This window comes from Gracilinanus agilis, chromosome 1 (genome assembly GCF_016433145.1).
Source record: "Gracilinanus agilis isolate LMUSP501 chromosome 1, AgileGrace, whole genome shotgun sequence".
Classification (NCBI taxonomy): domain Eukaryota; kingdom Metazoa; phylum Chordata; class Mammalia; order Didelphimorphia; family Didelphidae; genus Gracilinanus; species Gracilinanus agilis.
The window spans coordinates 405,371,047-405,393,642 of record NC_058130.1 but is presented as its reverse complement, the minus strand read 5'-3'; the positions used below and the strand labels follow the sequence as shown (position 1 = coordinate 405,393,642).

The window sequence follows — 22,596 nt, the reverse complement described above, 5'->3', positions numbered from 1 at the left end:
AACTTCTGTGTATTGGCTCCTTGGTGGAAGAGTGGTAAGGGTGGGCAATGGGGGTCAAGTGACTTGCCCAGGGTCACACAGCTGGGAAGTGTCTGAGGCTGGATTTGAATCTAGGACCTCCCATCTCTAGGTCTGGCTCTCAATCCACTGAGCTACCCAGCTGCCCCTCAGGGCTTATTTCTGATTCACAGTTATGTGTTTCTTGATACTTCTCTGGCTTTTACACAGTCCCAATAATAGTTTTTTTTTTTCATGAACTGCTTACAATAAAAGCCCAATTAGCTTTTCAGCAAGAAGTTCAACTAGTAAATTGTGTTTCTAATTTAAATCATCATACCTTAAGTTTACAATCGAAAAGGCAGCTTGAAGAAAGAAATCAGAATGGAAAGCAACTTTATGCCCCCCTTGAGACTGCAAACTGCTTTCTCCCTCTTAAATCATGCTGTTTGGTTTTGACAGGTTATGTTTACCTTCTAGTACTTATTGCTATAAAAAGAATATGTTGTGTCTCATCTCCATCCCATCTAAATTTCCCTCTTTGTTCACAGGGTGAGATGAGAGCAGAAGCTCGCCGAAAAAATATTCTCATTTTGATTTTGCATTATTTAACGCAAGAAGGGTATGTTATATTACAAATATTTCTAATATCTAAATATTTCTATACCTATTTGTTCTCTCCTTTTCTCACTTTCCTCTTTCTTCATTTAGATAATTATTTTTCCCTTTTATATCCCTCATAAACATTTTAAGAGGCCTACTCATACTGTAGATGGACTGACTGCTCATTTTCCTTCCCCAACCAAATTTGTCTATAATTAGCACAGGACTAGAGAATTTAGCAATTCTGACTTCTAGTCCCATAATTCTTGTACCTTTACTCCAGTCCATCTCACTGTGTGACTTTGAACAATTTAATCCTATCTAAAGCTATTTTCCCATTCTTTAAAGTTGTAATGTTTTTTTAAAAATTCACATCATTTATCCTACACATCTCTCTGTGATTCATATCTATCCCACTGACTTCATTTTCTAATTTAACTAAGCAGAACTTTTTTGATGTACAGGGCACAGTAGTATGGCCACTATGGGAGAGTCAGAGAGGCAAAAGATAAATGCTGCCCTGTGGAAACTTGGAAAAAAATTATTATAGCAAATTTCTCTGATAAAGGCCTTGGCTCTAAAATATATAGAGAACTGAGTCAAATTGGTAAGAAAATGAGCCATTTCCCAATCGATAGTCACAGGATATGAAGTCAGTTTTTAGAAGAAAACAAAGTTATCTATAGTTATATGGAAAAATGCTCTAAACCACCATTGATTAGAGAAATACAAGTTAAAACAACTCTGAGGTACTACCCCACACATAGGAGATTGGTTAATATAACAGAAAAGTAAAATGACAAATGTTGGAGGTGATGTAGAAAAATAGGTACACTAATGCACTGTTTCCGGTAGAGTTGTGAACTGAGCCATCCTTTCTGAAGAGCAATTTAGAACTATGCCCAAAGGGCTATAAAATTGCATACCCTTTGACATAATAATACCACTGCTGGGTTAGTATGCCAAAGAGATCAAAGAAAAAGAAAAAAGACCTATACATATAAAAATATTTATAACAGCTCTTTTTGTAGTGTCAAAGAACTGGAAATTGAGGAGATGTCCATCATTTGGGGAATAGCTGAACAAATTATAGTACGTGATTGTGATAGTATACTATTGTGGTATAAGAAATGATGAGCAGGATGCTTTCAGAAAATCCTGGTAAGATTTACGTTAACTGATGCGAAGTGAAATGAGCAGAACTATGAGAACATTGTACATAGTAATGGCAACATTGGACAATGTTCAACTGTGAACGACTTAGCTATTCTCAGCAATACAACAATCCAAAGCAATTCTGAAAGACTTATGATGGAAAATGTGATTCAACTCTAGAGAAGGAATTGATTATGCATGAAATTAAATTGAAGGACATTAAAAAATTGTTATATTATTCTTGGGGATTTTGAGGTCTGTTTTCTTTTGGGATGCTGCTAAAAGGGAAATGTTTTGGATGATTGCCTATGTATAATCTATGCACAAATTGCTTACCTTTTCAAGAAGAGAGGGGAGAAAGGAAGAGAATTTGGAACTCACAATTAAGAAAAAAGAATGTTGAAATTTTTTGCTTTCATTTAATTGAGAAAAAAATAAAATAAAATGAAAATGAAAATAATATATATGCCACCCTCAAAAAATTTATACTCTATTGGGGAGATAAGGCATCTACTCAAATAATTATAATATAGAATATAGTATAAGTGTGAGTGAGGCACCATCAGAAGGTTATGAGAGATCTGAGGAGAAAGAGATCACTTCCAGCTGGTGAGTAGGCTTTATGAAGGAGAGAGCATTGGAAATGGACCTTGAAGGATGACTGGAATTTCAGTAGATGGAGAGACAGGGTGGGAAAGAGAAAGATATATGTTCCAGACACAGAGAAAGTTGTGAGCAAACTAAATGCAATTCAACTGATGGAAGCAGGGTGAATTAAAAAAATACTAAACAGTCCAATGTTACTAGACTAAAGGGGACAGAGCACTGGACCCGGAGTCAGGAAGATTCAGCCTGGCCTCAGACACTTACTAACTGTATGACTCTGCACAAGTCACTTAATCCTGTTTGCCTGAGTTCCTTATCTGTAAAATGAGCTGGAGAAGGACATGGCAAACCACTCCAGTATCTTTGCCAAGAAAACCCAAATGGGGTTGAAAAGAAATCAGACATGACCGAAATGATCGAACAACAGAGAGCACATATAAGGAAGGAATATTAAATTAGTTTGGAACAAAATCAAGGACAGTCTTGAAAGCCATCATTTTAGCATTTATGTATATATGTATTATAAAGCATGTAGAAGAGACTAAAGTGGAGATACAATGAAAGACAAAAAGAGCAATTCTTACCTTTTGGCTCCAGCGAGGTTGAGGAAACCATTTCCAAAAGGCCTGGAGTGGGGCAGAAAAAAACCTCCAAACTCAGATCCTCTCCACCCTCTGCAGTTACCCTTTTTACCACTAGAGGATAGTCTTACATAGTTAGTATGATAAAAAGCTGGTTCCTGGGACTTTTTGTCCAAAGGCTAGATGGAAACTGACAAATGAGCAGGCTCATGGAGGGAAAAACTGAAATATAGTATTTGTAGGTAGGCAGGCTGAATAAATCAAGAAAATTAAAGCTGAAAAATAAGGTGGAGGAAGAAAGAAGTCACTAGGAGGCTTTGTAACCAAATACTAAATTATTTTGTTATAGATGAAGTGTTATAGGAATTTAGAAAAGAGATGGTCATCGTGTGCAGGAGTTGTCAGAGAAGGATTTGGGGGTGGCGCTTAGACTGTGCCATTGACGATGAAAATGTATAAAATCACATTCTCTTCCTTGAGCAAAAAGTCATCAGCTAGCTAGAAATTCAAGTCCTAGAACAGTGCTGGGGGAAATTTTTCATTGCTTGAGTCCAGGAATGGCAGAGAGTTTGAGCTGGAAGGGACCTTACTGATTATCCAGTCTAAGCTTTCACTTTTACAGATGACGAAATTGAGGCCAGAAAGGTTCAATGAGGCTTAGGTTCAATGAGGCTCACAGTCGTCATCAAGCAAGTGGCAGAGCCAGGACATGAGTCTGAGTCTTCTTGTGTTCAAGCCTAGTGTTCTTTTTCCTATGTGCAGCTTCTTCCTTTGAAGGAATTTTGAGATGATTTATTGTTGAGCTGGAATCCAATAAATCAGTATCCTTCATTCTGTTCTTTTTTTTAAAACTCTTACCTTCTGTCTTAGTATCAACGATAAGAGCTAGGCAATGGGGGTTAAGTGACTTGCCCAGGGTCATATAGCTAGGAAGTGTCTAAGGTAAGATTTGAACCCAGGACCTCCCATCTCCATGCCTAGCTCTCAATTCACTGAGCCACTTATGTCCTTCATGTAACCTTGAGAAAGTCAACAAAATTTTATGCCTCAGTTTCTCCATTTGTAAGACAATGATAATAACTGGTACTGATGCAGGGAGTCAGGAGACATTTGGCTTCCAAGTATATTCAATTCAAATTCAGTGATTTTCAATGGATCTCCAGGACACTCCTTTTTTTTCTTCAATAACTTCTGGTGCTAGCTCACAGGCTCTCCTCTTCACCTTCTTCCCTCACAGTAGAGGACTACAACATGTATATTGATACTTCATCAACCCCTTTAACCTTACAGTTCTCCCACTTAGTCATCTTGCATACCCTACTCCTCCATCCTACCTCAGCTTTGCGACAAAGATGATCATAACTCTTGACCTTCCTATCACCAACAAATGGACCACTCACTTCTGTGTTCATGAACTCTAAAATTCCCTTATTTGGTCATAATCTGTGCTCTTCCCCTTTTCCCTATGCCTTCCAAACCCTGGTCTTCATCCTTACCCTGACCTCTGGTCCCTGGACCTCTTAGTTTTTTCCATCCCTGAACACTTTTCTTCCTTCCCCTTCTTGAATCCTTGGTAGCCTAGTCCAACACTACACTGCCCTCTTCTCTCAAATCCCTTGCCCTATTGTTGATCTTGCCCTGCCAAACCTCAGCCTTGGATTATTTCCTCATTTTTTGTGTTTGCTCTTACTGGTATGCTGAGAAAATCATAAAACTTGTGCTGATTATAGTTCCCTCTACTACAGATTTTTGATATGTATTCCCAACTGGGCTTTTGCTGAAGCAAGGCAATCCTTTTACCCTTCTTTACTTAATTCACTATCCTACTCTTCACAACAATTTTTCTAAATCTCTTTATCCCTTCCTAGACCTTCCATGATTCTCCTTCTCCCAACCAAACCTCGGCTGAGTAATCTCTTTCACATTTCACTGAAAAAATTGAGGCTATTCAGAGAGAGTCCCTTCTTTTCTCCTCAGCATCCCACATCATCCAGATGCCTTATGCCACAATCTCCTCCTTCTCCCCTTGTTCCATGTGAAGAGATGGCCAAGATCAACTCCTCTCCAAGTACAAATGATCCCATTCCACCCACTTTTCTCCAGCAGATTGCCTCCATTATCATCTCTACTTTCATAGTTGACTTTGATCTCTCACCATCCATTGATTGCCTCCCACCTGCCCAAAACCATACTCATGATTCCCTTATCCTCAAAAATCCTTACTTGATCCATTTATCCTCAGTAGCTATATAGTTCAGTATCTTTTTCTTCTCCCTTATACCCTTATGTTCTGTCTTAAAATCAATAGTAAGTATTGGTTTCAAGGCAGAAGAGAAGCAATTGAAGTTAAGTGACTTTCCTAGGGTCACATAGCTAGGAAGTGTATGAGCCCAGATTTGAACCCAAGACTTCTTGTCTCTATGCAAGGCTCTCAATCCACTGAGCCACTGAGCTCTGCCCCTCTCCAATATCTTTCCTTTTTCTCTTGGCTGTCAGACTCCTTGAGAAGACCATCTATAAATGATGATGCCTCCAACTTCCTTTCCTCTCATTCCTTTCTTAACTCTCTATAGTCTGGCTTTTGACTTCACCATTCAACAGAAACTGCTTTCTCCAAAGTTTCCAAGGATCTCTTGAAATCATATCTAATGACATTCATTTAGTCCTCATCCTTTTTTGCCCTCTCTGCAGCCTTTGGCTCTGTTGATCTCCTTGATTCTCTCAATAGATTTCCGTTTCACCTTTCCATTCTTGTTTTGCTCCTCTATGTCAGATCAGTTTCCTTTGATATATTTTCGTCCAGGCCATGCCCACAAATGGCAAATGTCCCCCAAGACTCAAGCTTGAGCCCTCATCATTTGTCTCTCTAAACCAGTGATTCCCAAAGTGGGTGCTACCGCCCCCTGGTGGGTGCTGCAGCGATCCGGGGGTGGTGGTGATGGCCACAGGTGCATTTATCTTTCCTATTAATTGCTATTAAAATTAAAAAAAGATTAATTTCCAGGGGGCTAAGTAATATTTTTTCTGGAAAAGGGGCGGTAGGTCAAAAAAGTTTGGGAACCACTGATCTAAACCATTTCACTTGGTGATCTCGTCAGCTCCCATGGGTTGATTTATCATCTCCCTACTGATGATCCTTGGATTTAAACTCAACATGTCCAAAAGGAACTCATTATCTTTTCCAACAAAGCTTCCTTCCCTTCCAAATTTCTCTATTATAGTTGAATGACCCTCCTTGTCACTCAGGTTCCTGGCCTGATTTTTTTTGAATCCTTACTTTCTCCCTGCCCCAAATAGACAGTCTATTTCCAAACCTTTTGATTTTACATTGACAACATCTGTGCTATATATATGTTCCTTCTCTCCCTTGGCACCACAGTCACCATCCTGGCCTCATCCCTCACCACCTCATCCCTGGATCATGGTAAAAGCCTGTTGGCTTTTACAATTCTCTCCCCATTCGAATTCATCCTGTACGCAGCTGTCAAACTAATCTTCCTAAAGTGCATGTTGCCTTCCTATTCAACAAATTCCAGTGGTTTCTTTCTGTGACCATCGGGATCAAATCTAAAATCCTCATTTTGGCATTCAAAACCCTTTGTAACCTGGCCCCTTTCTACCTTTCCCATCTTTTTTTCACTTTATACTCTACCATTTACTCTGTGAACTAGTGACGATGGCCTCCTCCTGTTCCTGGCACACTTCTGATTGTACATTTGCATTCCCTCCCCTCTGTCCCCCAATTCCTGGAAGTTCTTTCTCACCTCCATCTCCTGGCTTCCCTGGCCTCCTTCATGTCCCAACTAAAGTGTCATCTTCTACAATGAGGTCTTTCCTAAATCCCCCTTAATGCTAGTGCCTTCCCTCTGTTGATTATGCCCAATTTTCCTCATACTTGGCTTGCTTGTACACAGTTGGTACATATTATCTCCCCCATTGAATTGTGAGCTCTTTGAGGGCAGGGACTATCTTTTGCCTTTTAAAAAATTTTTTGGTAATTAATTCCCAGTGCTAACATAGTAGGTATTTAATAAACCCGTATTGACTGTTGACCTGACTTTAGAAAGCTCCTAAAAAGTTAGTTGCTTGGGCAAAATAAAAGCAGAGCTATTTGCAGTTTTAAAAATGATTACATTTTTATGTAGCAGCTTTAATGTACCTTGTAAGACAACAGACTTCCAAACTGCAGTGAAGCAGACCTGATTGAAAGGGCATGGTAAGAGAGGAAGCTTCTCTCTTCTCCCATATCTTCCAGGTTCAAAGTACATATATGGAAAGAAACTTTAAAGGCATTTCGATCTCAGCAACTTGGTGAAAAATAATTTTTATTGGTAGTGCTATTTAGTATAGACAGATTAGACTTTACATTGAATAGTTTTTCTGTAGAGAATCTGCAATGAAGATTCTAAATACTGATTGTTATGTAAAAGTTTTTATTATAGAGTTATGTGATTGACTTAGAACAAGCAAACATACATCTGCCAGAATTTATATGTCTAAATAAGTATTGTTTCTGTCAAAACAGTCATTAGGGAAAGCTCTACATTTATTCCTACCGTTGTCCAAAGGATTTTGGAGTTGCTTTCAGTTGTGGCCTTTTGAGGAAACCAACTAATGCAAATTTTTGTCATTCTTTTGCTTTTTTGGAAACAGCCACTCATCCTTTAATAGCCAAGGCTGTTGGGGCAGCAAGGTGGCTCAGTGGGTAGAGTCAGGCTTTGAGATGGGTTCAAATCTGGCCTCAGACACTTACTAGCTTTGTGACCCCAAGCAAGTCACTTAACCCCAATTGCCTAGCCCTTACCTCTCTTTTACTTTGAAAATGATATTTAGTATCCATTCTAAGATAGGGGGTAAGGATTTAAAGGAAAAAAAACACTTGTTGAATAAAGTAGAGATATATGACAGATCTTATATCTACAATTACCTTTTAGACATCTTGAACTAGATGTCCAGAAGACATCTTAAACTCAACATATCCAAAACAGAACTCATAACTTTCTTTTTAAACTCTTTCCCCCCCCCCCCCACCTTACCCCTTCCAAATTTCCCTATTACTGTAGAAGATGACAGCAATTCTTCCTGTCCCCCAGATGTACAACCTAGGTATCATCCTTGACTCTTTATTCTCTCTCACCCCCATGCCCAATTTTTGGGGGTCACAATCTGTCAATTTTGCATTCATAGCATCTTTTGTATTTCCCTTCTCTCTGCCACTGCCACCACTGCCTCCAGACCCTCATCATCTCGTACCTGGACTAATGCAATCAGCCTGGTGATAGGTCTGTCTGTCTCAAGTCTCTCCCCACTCTGGTCCATCCATTCAGCCACCAAAGTGGCTTTCTGAAAGTTTGGATCTGATGATGTCACTCTGCCTCTTGCCACCTCTCAGTAAGTTTCAGTGGTTCCTTCTTGCCACTAGGATCAAAAACAAAGTCTTTTGGTGTTCAAAGCCCTTCATAACCTAGCCCCCTCCTTCCTTTCCAGTCTTCTTCCCCAACATGAGCTTTTTAGCCCACTGATACTGGTCTCCTGGCTGTTCCACAAACAAGACTCTCCCCATCTCTTGGCTCTAGACATGCTCTCTGGCTGCTCCCAATCTGGGAATGCTCTTCCTGCTATCTCTGGCTACTAACTTCCCTGCCTTCCTTTAAGTCCCAACTAAAATTCCATCTTGTACCAGAGGCTTTCCCCAAACTCTCTTAATTCTAGTGCCTTCCCTCTACTAATTACTTCCCATCTTTCCTATCTATAGCTTGTTTGTGCATATTTTTTTTACTCTTTGTCTCCCCTATTGAAGCTCTTGAAGGCAGGGACTATCTTTTGCTCTTTTTTATATCCCTAGTTAGCATCTTGCTTGGCACATAGTAGGTGCTTAATGTATGTTTGTTGATTGACTGATAGATCTCTTAGTTATATTAGCAAGTTTATTAGCTCCCTTAAAAATCATAGAAATCTGGACATTGATGAAGCTCGTAGCTCATGTATAGATAATGAGATGCTTTTGAAAACTTCAGTTTGTAAAAAAAAAAACACCAAGATAAAACATAGGATTGAAGGATGATGTCATTTTTTGGTCAATGACAAGTATCACTATAAAGTAATGTTTTTTTTTCTTACATAGCTTATAGACAAACTTGAAAAATTATTGTCAGATTTCTCAATTTACCATTTGAGAAATGTTGTGTGCAATAGCAGCATTGTTAACCATAAGCAACTAGGTGTACAGTGGATAGAACAACCGACTTGGAGTCAGGAAGTCAGGAAGACCAGAATTCAAATCTAGCCTGAGATACTTACTTAGTTGTGTGATCCTGGGTGAGTCACTTAACCTCAGCTTACCTCAATTTTCTCATCTGTAAAATGTGAATAATAGCATTTATCTCACTTAGTTATAAAAAGGATCAAATGAGATAATTTTAAAATGTTTAACACATGGCAAGGGCTGTGTAGCTGTTAGCTATATAGTTTTTCAAGAAAACAGCATGCATTTGAATGCATTAAAAGGCAGCTGGGTGGCTCAGTAGATAGAGAGCCAGGCCTAGAGATGGGAGGTCCTGGGTTCAAATCTGTCCTCAGATACTTCCTAGCTGTGTGACCCTGGGCAAATCATTTATCCTAATTGCCTGGCCCTTACCACCTTTGAGCCAGTGATGGCCGTTTCTTTCATTATTTTCCTCCAGGTTGTTGTTAATGACTGATCTGCTTCTTTTGAAATTGCTAGATATATTGATGCTGCCAATGCTTTGGAACAAGAAACCAAACAAGGCTTACGACGTTTTGAAGTTTGTGACAATGTTGATCTCGAAACTATTCTGATGGAATATGAGAGTTATTATTTTGTAAAATTCCAGAAATATCCTAAAATTGTCAGAAAGGCAGTTGAAACTGGATTTGGTATGTGTCTAAATATATGTATATAAGTTTTGGGAAATAAGACTCTTAACTCTTATTTTTAGTGTTTGGTTGGCATCATAATTCCCAATTAAGATTCTGCCTATTATACAACATTAAGATAACATTAGGGGGACAGCGAGGTGGTTCAGTGGATGGAGAGCCAGGTCTAGAGATATGAGGTCCTGGGTTCAAATCTGATCTCAGACATTTCAGAGCTTGACCTGGTCTTGTCACTTAACCCCCATTGCCTAGCCCTTATTACTCTTCTGCTTTGGAACAAAAATACAGTATTGATTCTAAGACAGAAGGTAAAGATTTTTTTAAAGATAACATTAGGAAGACCACGTGGTGCTGTTCTCCTTGATTTAAACTCCCAAATATAGTACAAATTAAGTGTAGTAGGCTGGACTTTTTTGTGTGCCTCCGACTGGCACCTTCTATTTGGGTCACTTTAGTACTGAAAATGAGAATCCCAGTTTACCATAAGAAGTTCTTAAGAGATCAAAGGCACTTTTCCTTCACAGCCCTGTGGAGTGTAGAGAGAGCACTGGACTCAAAGTCTGAACACCTGGGTTCTGTTCATGGCCCCGACACTAGCTGGGTGACCCAGGGAAAGTCACTTCAGTTTTCAGTCTCTGTTTTTTTTTTACCTATAAAATGGAGAAAACCATAGTCCAATACTTTTGTAAATGTTAATGTGCTCTCTAAATGAGAGCTATTGTTCTTTCTTTCTATTAAAGAAGGAAAGGCATGTTTTAGGAAGGGCTTATATGGCAAGAGATCTTTCCAGCTATATAGAAAAACCTATTAGCTGCCTTGAAAGTCGCAGGGAAATGGACATTGGTGAAGCTAATAGCTCATGTATAGATAATGAAATGCTCTCGAAAGCTATCAATTGAAATAATAATCAATATAATACATAGGGCCAGTATAGGTTAGCAATAAATAGAGGCTGGTTGAGGGAGTATCTAAAGTCAGGACCCTGTGCTTTGTAGTAATAGATTGACTTTTAAAAGCCCATAAGTGGAGGAAGTAATTATAAATCAAGGAAGATCATTGTCCTCTTTACAAGGGACTTGTAAAGCCACAGACTTGAACATTTAATTCAGGGACCAGAAAACTAGGAGGACTCGGAGCTCAGAACAGCTGAGCCTGAGTATCACAGAATCATAGAATCTTGATGTTAGAAGGACCACTAGAGGTTCTTTAATTCTACCCCCACAGCAGAGAAATCAAAACATCGTTTTTCTGTCCAGAAATCAAAGAAGAAACCATGTTGAATCCCAATCACTAGATCTTCAGGGAATAATATAAGATGTGGGATTCTGGCCACTAGTTCCAGATTAGCAAATGGTATCCATCAATACGATTCTGTGATTTCTGACATTGGTATTTTTGCTTCTTTTGAGATAAAACTACCCAGCATGATAAATGTCATGGAATATCTGACAAGGTTCCTATTTTGACATAGTGTCACATTGAAATAAAATGAAATCAAATGACAACTTCATAAAATGACAGTTCTAAAGCTGGTCCAAGACCCTCATGATCCGAGCTTGTCTTATATCCAGTGACCTTGGTACCTCTCACACAAGGGGCTCAGCTTTCCTCATAGCAGAGGATAATTTATTTTCACATATCATTGGCCAAGAATAACATGAGTCTAAATTTCAGTAGAGTTACAGTCACAGACACTGAGTTCTTAAAAGGAGGCTCAGATGTCAGAATTACTCTTTCTTTTGTTTGGAATTTGGTCAAACTTTTTTTTCTCTCTCAACATTTTCTTTCCAGCAGAAGAAAACAAGATGCCTCGAAATGGAAAGTTCAGAAGGTAAAGTGAATGGTAACTATTGCTGAATATCTTATTACAGCTGTCCTGGGGGCGTTATGGTTGGAGTAAATCATTCATTCCTATTCATCCAATTGGAGGTGCTTCTGGAATGAGAGTCCGATGACCCATCTAGGAATGGTCACTGACAGTAATCAGCCCTACAATGGCATATGAGCTCGACAGGCCATAGAATCCTCCCCCAAACCCAATCCCATCTCATTCTAAGACCAGGAATCAGTCTGATCACAAGGGAATGTCACTGAGGTTCTTTGCCTAGTAACCTCTGTGTAAGTCCATTAAACCATGAGACTTTGTCTCACATCCTGACCGGTCAGTAATGTAGTATTTAATCACTGTAGCAGGGAGGGAACACTAGCATGACAGTTACTATGTTACAGCCAGCCAAGCTTCTCCAAAAGTTCCAGCTCTTGTTACTCCTCTGTACACAATATTACTAGGGTGAATCTGTCCACGTTCCCTGCATTCCTTCTGACTTTTCCCTTCCCTTCCTTATCCTAGATCAGTGATGGGCAAACTATGGCCTGTGGGCCAGATGCAGCCTCCTGAAATGTTCTATCCTGCTGGCTACTGACATTATTCCTAATCTGACGAATACAATGAGTAGGATACAATACAATGAAACTTTGAAAGAGTTGCCTTAGAAACAGACTTAGAAACAGATGAGCATTTCCTTTCCTTTGGCCTCCTCTTTAAAAAGTTTGCTCATCACTGTACTAGATTATCCCATTCCATAGCAAAATTATTCTGTGTTTGTAGTATTTTCTGTGAGTTCCTTCATCACATCTCTCTTTTCTTTTTATCATTATAGATAAATGTGCTTAAAAAATAAGATAAGTCCTGTACCACCATTTTTACCCTTCCTGCTTTGCATTATTCACTACACTCATCCATCCCATTCCATTTTCTTCATTAGATCTGAGTTTCTCCTCTGCCTTCCCCTATGCCTTGGCCAGATTAGGCTTATAAAAAAAAGAATTCTGGAACCTCTACCCTAAAGAGATAATATGGCTTTTTATCATCAAGTTTGCATCTTTATAGATATGAGTATATTAAATAATAACTCCTCTACTTAAGGAAGTTTGAATCTTCCTTTTTGCTATTAAAAGGTTTAAACTTCAAAGGAAGGGAAAGTTTGAACATCTGTAGTGGCCTCACAATTTTGCCAAAAGCAAGTGAAAAGATATTATTTAGTATCATAGTGATTTTGTCAGTGAGGTGGTTGGTGTAGTTTATTTTATTGAGTTTAAGGAGTAAATATCCTAATTCTGAGACTTTATATAAGTTACCCAGCTAGCCTCCCAGTGCCTAAGAGGAGTTTAACAAGGATATATGCTACACCCACCTCACAGGGTTGCTTGTGGGAGCTAATAAAAATGATTGGAGAGCATGTGTTTGATAGGAAGTGCTATTGAAATGCTTCATGTTAATACGCTGCCTAAGGCTGGTGTAGTTTTGTGCCATTCTTTAGAAACAGTTTTATTGTTTTGACAAAAGTGTTATTCTTTTATTTATAGTTTCCATAAAACTAGTCTGACTATAGTAATAAATGGTAACTACTTGTGAGAGGAAACAGTGAGGGGGCATTTTAAAAAGCAGGGCTTTGGAACACATGTGAATTCTGATTATTTACAACCCAAATTCATGCTCAAAACTTCCTCAGCATTTCTTACTCCAGCAAGAAGTTCTATAATTGAGTGATGAGGGTTTTTAGAGTTTGTTGTTTCCCTGTCGTTGCAAAAGGCTGCTGGATGATTTGATAGCTTGGGAGTGCTTCTACTCCAGTTTGTGTGAGGATGTGTATATAAATGAGATAAAGGCCAGAAACACTAACTTTGGATATATGCATGCATTTTTACATGTGTACATATATATGGGCATACATGTATACATGTGTGTATACATATATATATATAATTTTGTGGTTGTAAAGTACTTTTTACACATGATTTCATTTGATCTTCACAACAACCTTTTGAGGTAGATAGTGCAAAGTACTCCATTTAAATAATCCCATTTAACAGATGAAAAAAATCCAGATTTGGAGAGGGAGAGGAACTTCCTCCAAGTCCTATTTGATAAATGGAAGTTCTGCCACATGAACTCAGCTTTTGACTGCCAGTCAGTGATCTGGATGAACAATGTCAAAGGTGGGAAGAACAGTTAGGAAATTAATGAATTAGGTTTCCATTAAGCTTCTGTTCCTAAAGAGAATTATTTAAGAGCCTTATTTCTTTCATAAGTAAATTAGTGGGTACACATAATTATAATGCTTTTTCTTTTTCACATCAGGGAAAAGTGCCCAATAAACATTCATTTATAAAGGGCAGTCATCAAGATGTGAAACTTTTCTTAAATAATTAATTGGTTAAAAAATTAATTAATTCTTAAATATCCCTTGAATTTATTTTTTGTTCTTCCTTTTTGAGCTAGTCTAAGCTTGTTCTTTTAGCTAGAATATGTGTATATATATTTGTATATTCTTCTAGAATTCTAGAATATATATAAATTGTAATATGTAAGGATTAATTTAAATATCCCTTTAATTTATTCTTTGGTCTTCCTTTCTGAGTTAGTGAGAGAGAGAGACAGACAGACAGATAGACATAGAGATAGACAAAGAGACAGAATAGATAATCTTTATATACACATATATTCTTTGTTCTTCTTTTCTGAGCTAGTCCAGTTTGAGCTTTAGCTAGAACATATGTATTCATATCTACATGTACACACATATAGAGAATATGTATATTCTTTGTGTGTTTGTGCACGTGTATGTGTTTTAACCGAAGCTCAAACTTGGACTAGCTCAGAAAGGAAGAACAAAAGAATAAATTCAAGGGATGTCATGTGTATACTTTAACATGTATGTTTTTTATATGTATTCTTCCCCTCAAAATTGGATCATAAAAACAAACCTTTCTTTAAAGGCCCCAGATTGCTTATGCTTGGATAAAATAACAGGGAAAGCACAGTTTAGGGACCTAAAGGCCTGGGTTCCAATTTTGCCCTTAACAAGGGGAGAAGACCAGGCAAGGTCTCCTATAAAATCAAATACAAATTTATAGAATATGACTTTTTAATTCCCATAAAAAATTAAGTAAAAAATACAATTAAGTGGCATCAGTTAGTGTAAGTGACTTGCCCAGGGTCACACAGCAAGGAAATGTCTGAGGACAGATTTGAACCCAGGACCTCCCATCTCTAGGCCTGACTCTCAATCCACTGAGCCATCTAGCTGCCCCCTATAATTCTTAAAAATAATATAACACACTCTGAGGGATTTATGGTAAAGAACGCTTCCCACGTTCAGAGGAAGGACTGCAGGAGAGGAAACATAGAAGATAAACAACTGCTTGAATGCATGGGTTGAGGCGGACATGATTGGAGATGTGGACTCGAAACGACCACACCAATGCAACTACCAACAATTTGGAAATAGGCCCTGAACAAGGACACAAGTTACAACCAGTGGAAATGTGCGTCGGCCATGGGTGGGGGGAGAGCGGGGGGTGAAGGGGAAAGTAGGAGCATGAATCATGTAAACAGGTTAAAAATGAATATTAATAAATGTTTAATAACTTAAAAAATAATATAACAGAGATGTTCTGAGGAATAACTAGTAAGAATTTTTTTTAAGTCTTTTGGGATGACTAGAGGTAGCACAGTGAATAGAATTTTTAAAAAATCTTTTATGAGGGGGTAGCTGAGTAGCTCAGTGGGTTGAGAGTCAGGCCTAGAGATGGGAGGTCCTGGGTTCAAATGGCCTCAGACACTTCCTAGCTGTGTGACCCTGGGCAAGTCACTTAATCCCCATGGCCTAACCCTTACTGCTCTTCTGCTTTGTAACCAATACAGAGTATTAATTCTAAGACAGAAAGCGAGGGTCTAAAAAAAATCTTTTATGAGTTCTAAGTAACTACTGAGTCTAGTTTTAAGTTATTTTTGTTCAAAAAAAGGTTTTTGAGTATTTATTGTATACAGCAGTGTGCTAGGTCTCCCAGGGAGCAGAGCGTACAGGACACAAAATAAGCAGAAAGCACACAATTTCTGTCTCTCAGGAGCCTACTCTATAGATGAAAAGGCAGCAAGATCTTAAGGACCTTTAAAAGCACTAAGATGCACCGGATCAAGCCGTGCAGAAAGGTCAAGGGAATGTGGAATAAAGGCGTGATCAAAGTGGGAAGGGAGGGGGGCCAGTTCTGGGAGGAAGAAAGAAGCGCATTGGGAGTCCGCTTTGAAGAACCCGAATGGGCCGAGGAAGGTGGCAGGGCCTGGGCAGGAGGCAGACGTGTGCCAAGATTTTCTTAAAATATGGGACTCCGTTGCCCTCAGGGGCGCTGTACTTCCCGGTGGCTTGTCTGCTGCAAATTAAGTCGTTAAAATAATTCCCTTCAAGGTTTTTTGTACCGTAGGGTGGTGAGTGACACTTCTCAGAATCTTCCTAGGATCCACCTGCATCGGCCCCAGTCAAAGAGGATATCCGGGAAGTCCCTGGAGCCCAAAGCACCCAACAAGGAGATCGCCAAGCAGGTGAACGTGACATGGCCCCATCTCGTGGGTTTTCATTTCCCTCCATGTTTTCTTTCTTTTTTTTTTTTTAACTCCTTACCTTCTGTCTTAGAATCAAACTATATATTGTTTCTAAGGCAGAAGAGTGGTAAGGTTGGGCAATGGGGGTCAAGTGACTTGCCCAGGGTCACACAGCTGGGAAGTGTCTGAAGTCAGATTTGAACCTAGGACCTCCCATCTCTAGGCCTGGCTCTCAATCCACTAAGCCACTCAGCTGCCCCTTCCATAGTTTGTTTTTATAAAAACACTCAATGAATCAGTTCAGGCTACCAAAAGAGAAAATGTGACCATTATTTATTCATTCACCAAAAATTAATTGCCTACTGAGTGTAGAGCCCTGTGCTCGCCCAGTTGTAGGAGAAGACGCCAATACAGGTGACCCTAATATACAATGTTACATGATAAGTGTGGCATAAGTGGGTGCTGGGTACATCTGGGCCGGTGATCAAAGCTGAATCTTTGTCCTTGTGACTCTTCCTTTTTCAGGATTTTGATAATACAGCTTCTTTGGAGTGTACTGACTTTGGTTTAAATATATCAGGAATCAGAGGCAATGGGGGTGAAAATTCCGCCAGAAGGGTGAGTCCAACACTGGGATCCTTATCATTGGAAATTTCTTATAAGGCTTTGGAATATTAAATAGGGTACCTTTTCCATTGTAATGCTAGTCCTTTATAACCAAGGTTGTAACTATTGGTAGAATTGTCTCATATTATTTTATGAGTATTTTATTTCTTCAGTTGGCAGTAGTGACCTGATAACATTGTCTTCTTTTATGTTTGATGTTGGAATCTAAATTTACAGTGGAAGGGAGAAAAATTGATGATGATCTTGTTCTTGATAGGAATTTCTTCCCCTATCAGGTTTACCCCATGTCCAGATTCCTAACTGACAGACAGTATCTTAAACAGAAGAGACTCAAATTGAAGGGATGTTGACAGAAGAGAGTTTTATTTATTTATTTTTTCTCTTTATTTAAAAATATTTTTCCATGGTTACACAATTCGTGTTCTCTCCCTCCCCTTGTACCTCCCCCCTCCTGGAGCTGACAAACAATTCCACTGGGTTATACATATAGTATCACTCAAAACTTATTTCTATATTATTCATCTTTGTAATAGAGTAATCTTTTAAAACCCAAACCCCTTATGAACAAATAGTAAATCATATCTTTTTATTTTGCATTTCTACTCTTACAGTTCTTTTCCTTTATGCAGAGAAGAGAGTTTTATTAAATAAAATGTTGCTGGGTGATCTCCTGCCTTTTCTAAGCAATAGCAAAGTTAAAATGTTCCTATTTCCTTCAGAGTCCCTTTCCTGTTTTCTTGGTTTGACTAGGCTCTCATTTATGCAACCTGTGATGGAGCCAGCCTTAATCAGTGAAACTGAAATAGAGATAGAGAATGAGGTGCCTCTTAGATAATTGAGGCAAAAAAAAAAAACCTTATGTGAATGAACTGGATAGTTTAGAAAAATTGCCTTGGATTGCCTGCATAATTTGGATAGGAGACTAGAACTGAGATATACATCGCTTGATTTCGCCTACCTTGGTTAGATGCAGCCCCCCTAACTCTTTTCATCACATGCCTCAACCAGTTCTTTATCTGAAACATTATGGCTGGCTTTGGGCAGGGTGATGGGGAAGCATGGATGGAAAGGAAGATGCTGACCTAGACATTCCCTCAGTTGCCTTTAGAAAAAGGAGCATACTCCAAGAGGGGGGAGGGAGAGGAAGTGAATCATGTAACCATGGAAAAATATTTTAAAAAAATTTTTAAAAAGGAGCAATTACCAGACTCATTTTTATTTCTTCTAGAAATGCTATCAGGATACAGGGATAAGTGCATGATATTAAATGGTAACCTTGTTTCTCCCTCAGACAACAGATAGTCGAAGTTAGGAAGGTAGTGCTATTTTTAATGCCCAAAGAACAAAGCCTTCAGGCTTGTCCCCTTTTCCAGAGCTAGCAAGTATATCAAGAGTTCAAGGAGAAAAATGAAAGAGATATTGTATGAAGTATGATTCTGTGATCCAACATGGCCGACCAACTTGGAATTCTTGCTCTAGGCCATTAATGATTTTGTTTTGCTTTTACACCTAAAAATAGAAAACCAAATATGTCACCTTAAGAACCTGTTGCAATTATGTATTGTATAATTATGTATTATATAATATTGCTAGATGGAATGTTATTATATGATTTCATTGTATAATATTTGGCAGACAGAGGGTGGCAATAAGGAAGTGATTATCCTTCAGTGGAACATATTTAATGACAAAGGACATTTTTCCTACCATAGTTGGGTCTGCATAGTATAGAGCCATATTGGCAAACCTATGGCATGAATGCCAAAGCATGCCGGAGGGGGCTGCTCCCCTCCCCGTCTCCATGTGTACCTGAGGACATTTATCACATGACCCTCTCCTCTGCCCAGCAGCCAATGGGAGTGCTTCCTCCCTCCCCTGTCTGGGGTAAGGTGGAGGGCTCACATGTGGCATGTGAGAATTAGAAGTTGTCCTATTTCTGGGTATTCCACTAATTTTTAGAAAGTCATCCAATTTCCCTGACTCCCAGTTTCTCCATCTGTAAAATGCTTGTTTTGGAATAGGTGCTATCTAGCTTTAATTGGATTCTTTTAGGTACAAACCCCCTTTTAGCTATATTTCTTGTATTAGAAATCTTACCTTGTACACTTAAAAAGAAGGAAAGAAAGTAATTCCTGTAGCATTAATAAATATGGGAAATTAACTTGGTGTTTAAGTCTAAAATTCTTGTGAAATATTTCAGCACAGTAAATAACCATTGTTAACTTTCAGGGTCCAGAAATTGACTTCCACGGGTTGATCACAGATGCTATGAAAGGAACAACCAATGAAATAACCTTAAATGGTTTTGACTATAATCCAGAACCTTCAGTAAGTGGAAGTTATGTTATATTTATCTTTCAAGAGATACAAAAACTAAATGAACTCTAAAAATTTAATCTTCAGAAATGCAAATAGAAATGGAGATCAAATCGAAGGTCATTGTAACACACTACTGTTCGTTCATGTACGCTGTTTTTTTTTTTTTCTAAATTATGAAACAACATTTTAATGTAAGGCTTTTTGTTTCTATCTTCAGGTACGATTACCAAAACCTCTAAGTGCATTTATTGGCATGAATAGTGAGATGAGAGAACTCGCGGCTGTTGTAAGCAGGGTAAGATCTGATATTCAATTCACAAATTTACTGAGCCTGATTGTGGCTAGTGGAGCATATAGGCTGTTTCTTTTATTAATAACAATAAATATGATCATTTATTTATAAAGTGCCCCCACTTGCAAAGACGCTCATATTTAGAGGCACAATAATGCATGATAAATAAATTATAGAATCATAAAATTACAATACAAAAAGCCCATCTTACTATAGAGACTAAGAAAACCAATTGAAGAAGGACTTACTTATAAGGAAGGCATAGGTGAAAGGTTTTGCAGCTAAGGTAAAAAATATTATTCTCTCCCATTCCCCCTGGTGCCCCCCACAAATCCTTTTTAAAGTCTTATTTATTTAGTCTGTTCCAGAGAAGGGCAAAAGAATGTGAACAAGATGGTTTCATAATTTGGAATATTCCGGATAAATTAAACCAATATGGAAGAGATTTCACTGATGATGCCGGCCAAAACGGTCTGACTTCTAAAATTTGTGGATTATAGTATTAGCTAGAGCCTTGAGGCAAATAACTGAAAGTTTGCCTGAACCATCCTTAAGAAAGTAGGCAAAGCAAGAGGCTGCAGAGCAAGCTTGAGAACAAGACACTGGAGTAGGAGGGGACCTCAGAGGTCATGCAGTTCAACCCTATGCTTGATGAAGGAATCCCCACTTTATCTTTAACAAGTGGTTTCCAGGCTCTGCTTGGGGTAACCATCTAGTTTTCAGATAAGGACAAGTCATGTCCTATGCTTTCTTTTCTTATATCTCTGCATTTTCTTACTGGGTGATTTGTTATCTCTTTGTTGATAATTCCCAGATCTTTGAAACCATCTCCTGGGTTTCAGTTTGTAATCTCTCTTCTGAGTTCCAGTCCTACACTCACTGACTGGGTATTCCATAGGGATCTCAAACTAAACATGTTCAAAACAGAACTAAAAAACCTTATCTCCCAAACCCATTCCTCTTCCTAATTTACCTATTACTTTTTTTAAAAATCCTTACCTTCCACCTTAGAATCAATACTGTGTATTGGTTCCAAGGCAGAAGAGCAGTTAAGGGCGAGGCCATGGGGGTTAAGTGACTTGCCCAGGGTCACACAGCTAGAAAGTGTCTGAGGCCAGATTTGAACCTAGGACCTTCTATCTCTAGGCCTGGCTCTCAATCCACTGAGCTACCCAGCTGCTCCCTTCCCTATTCCTCTTAAGGGAACCCCCATTTTCTCAGGCATCCAAGTATGCAACATTGGTGTTGTAAGGTTGACTCACTAAAACCTAGAACCCCTTTAGATGACTTGCATGCATGAATTGATGTGAGAAATAAGATAGATCCTTGAATTGCTGGCAGGCTTTCTTTCTAACTTCATGCTACCCCCTTTAGTTAAATAAAAACAGTGGAGCCTCGACCGTCTCAGAGAAAAGTCTGATGGAGCTTCCTGCCCCTCTCCCTGAAGAGAATAGTAATAGAGCTGAAGAGGTCTCAAAGACCATTATTGACCTTCTTTATTTTACAGATGAGGAACTTGAGGACTAAAGGTAGCTAAATGACTCGCCAAAACACAAATGACAGAGAGGCAGGATTTGAACCCCAAACTTCTGACTCTCAAATTTGAGCTCTTTCCCTTATATCATATTCCAGTCTCCATCTCTGAACATCATTCAGCTCCACCAGCTATGGCATAGACCGGCTTCCTGAGAACCATACTGGTGGACTGGAAGATTTCTGGGCTCATGCTATAGAAGGAAATCTGACATAAGAATCTGTAGCATTGGCAAGAAGGGATTGTATTGTGAACTCTTCATTTATATAAAGAAAAGTCAGGGACAGCTAAATTGCTCAGTGGCTAGAGCACCAGGCCTAGAGACAGGAGATCCTGGTTCAAATCTGGCCTCAGATACTTCCTAGCTGTGTGACCCTGGGTAAGTCACTTAACCCCCATTGCCCAGCCCTTACCAGTCTTCAGCCTTGGAACCAATACTTAGTATCATTTCTAAGACAGGAGGTAAGGTAAGCAAAAATACCAGAGTCCCTTGCAAATTATAACTTAAAAATCTTTTTTTACTGTTTTTGTTTGTTTTTATGTCATCTACATTTCCCAGTATATCCCCCAGTCTGAGTGCCATCCCTTATGATAAAGAATTTTTAAAAGAGATGAGAAAAAAGTCAGCAGACCTAACTAGTACATTGACATCATATACGCTGTTCCACACCCTACATCCCCTTTCTCTGTAAAGAAGGCTCATCTTGGTCAGATACTCACCAGCTGTATGACCCTAGGCAAGTCACTTAACCACTGTTTGCCTTGGTTTCTTTATCAATAATAATGAAGATAATAGCATCTACCTCCTAGGATTGGTGAAGACTAAATGAGATAGTAATTGTAAGAATTTAGCACAGAGTCTATGTTAGCTATTATTATTATAATTTTACAACATTCATTTTTAGTTGTTTCATTGTTGTTGTCTTTTCCATTTGCATTATTTATGCATTGTGTATATTGCTTTCCTAGTTCTGCTTACTTACTTTGCATCTATTCATATTTAGCACCATTTTTTTACAAAAGGGCCACTATGAACAAAACAATCATGGGGTGTAAAGTGAAAAAGTCTTTAAAGGTCAGCCAGTCCAACCTTTCACTTAAAGCAAGAATTCCATCTAAATCATTCCTGGAAAGTGGCCATCTGTCCAACTTCTCCCTGAAAACGTCCTTTCACTGCCTCCAGATGCAATCCACTTTATAGCTGGACAGTGTTAATCTTGAGAAATGTCTTCCCTAGACTGAGCTTGCACTCTAAGGATGCTGTTCATAATGACACAGCTTTGATCTCAATTCTGGAAAAAAGCCTTCGGTTGGAACATAGCTGCCCATCTCCAGAGGCTCTCTAAAGACCAAGTAGATAGATCAACCCCCTGGGTCTTTGGCTATATCGCCTTTCCCCAAAGCGGGTAATGAGGTTGTGATTGGCAATCAAGAGAATTCTTGATTCTAAATTCTAAAAAATTTAAAAAATCAAGTTGGTCACCAGACATGAAATTTAATCTTATTAAGTACAGCTTGTAACTCCAATCTATGGGAGATGTGGATTTTGTCATGTTTGTCATCTCCTGTCCTTGCTAGCTTTCCTAGTACACATTGATAGGTT

The 22,596-nt window shown here is 38.8% G+C and overlaps 1 protein-coding gene across 2 annotated transcripts in view; it reads left to right on the top strand.

The window, feature by feature from the left end:
- Window positions 1-9,745: 9,745 nt before the first annotated feature.
- The window catches only part of KATNAL2 (katanin catalytic subunit A1 like 2), a 74,524-nt gene continuing 61,673 nt past the window's right edge, over window positions 9,746-22,596 (top strand). Inside the window, exons 1-6 of one of the 2 annotated variants that reach the window (XM_044657828.1) lie at window positions 9,746-9,839; window positions 11,637-11,670; window positions 16,104-16,221; window positions 16,747-16,839; window positions 19,078-19,176; window positions 19,385-19,462. In XM_044657828.1, coding sequence (XP_044513763.1) covers window positions 9,761-9,839; window positions 11,637-11,670; window positions 16,104-16,221; window positions 16,747-16,839; window positions 19,078-19,176; window positions 19,385-19,462 — 501 coding nt within the window. In that variant the 5' untranslated portion in view covers window positions 9,746-9,760. Of the gene's footprint in view, window positions 9,840-11,630; window positions 11,671-16,103; window positions 16,222-16,746; window positions 16,840-19,077; window positions 19,177-19,384; window positions 19,463-22,596 lie in introns of both variants that reach the window. The other variant, XM_044657826.1, reaches the window with a different exon arrangement.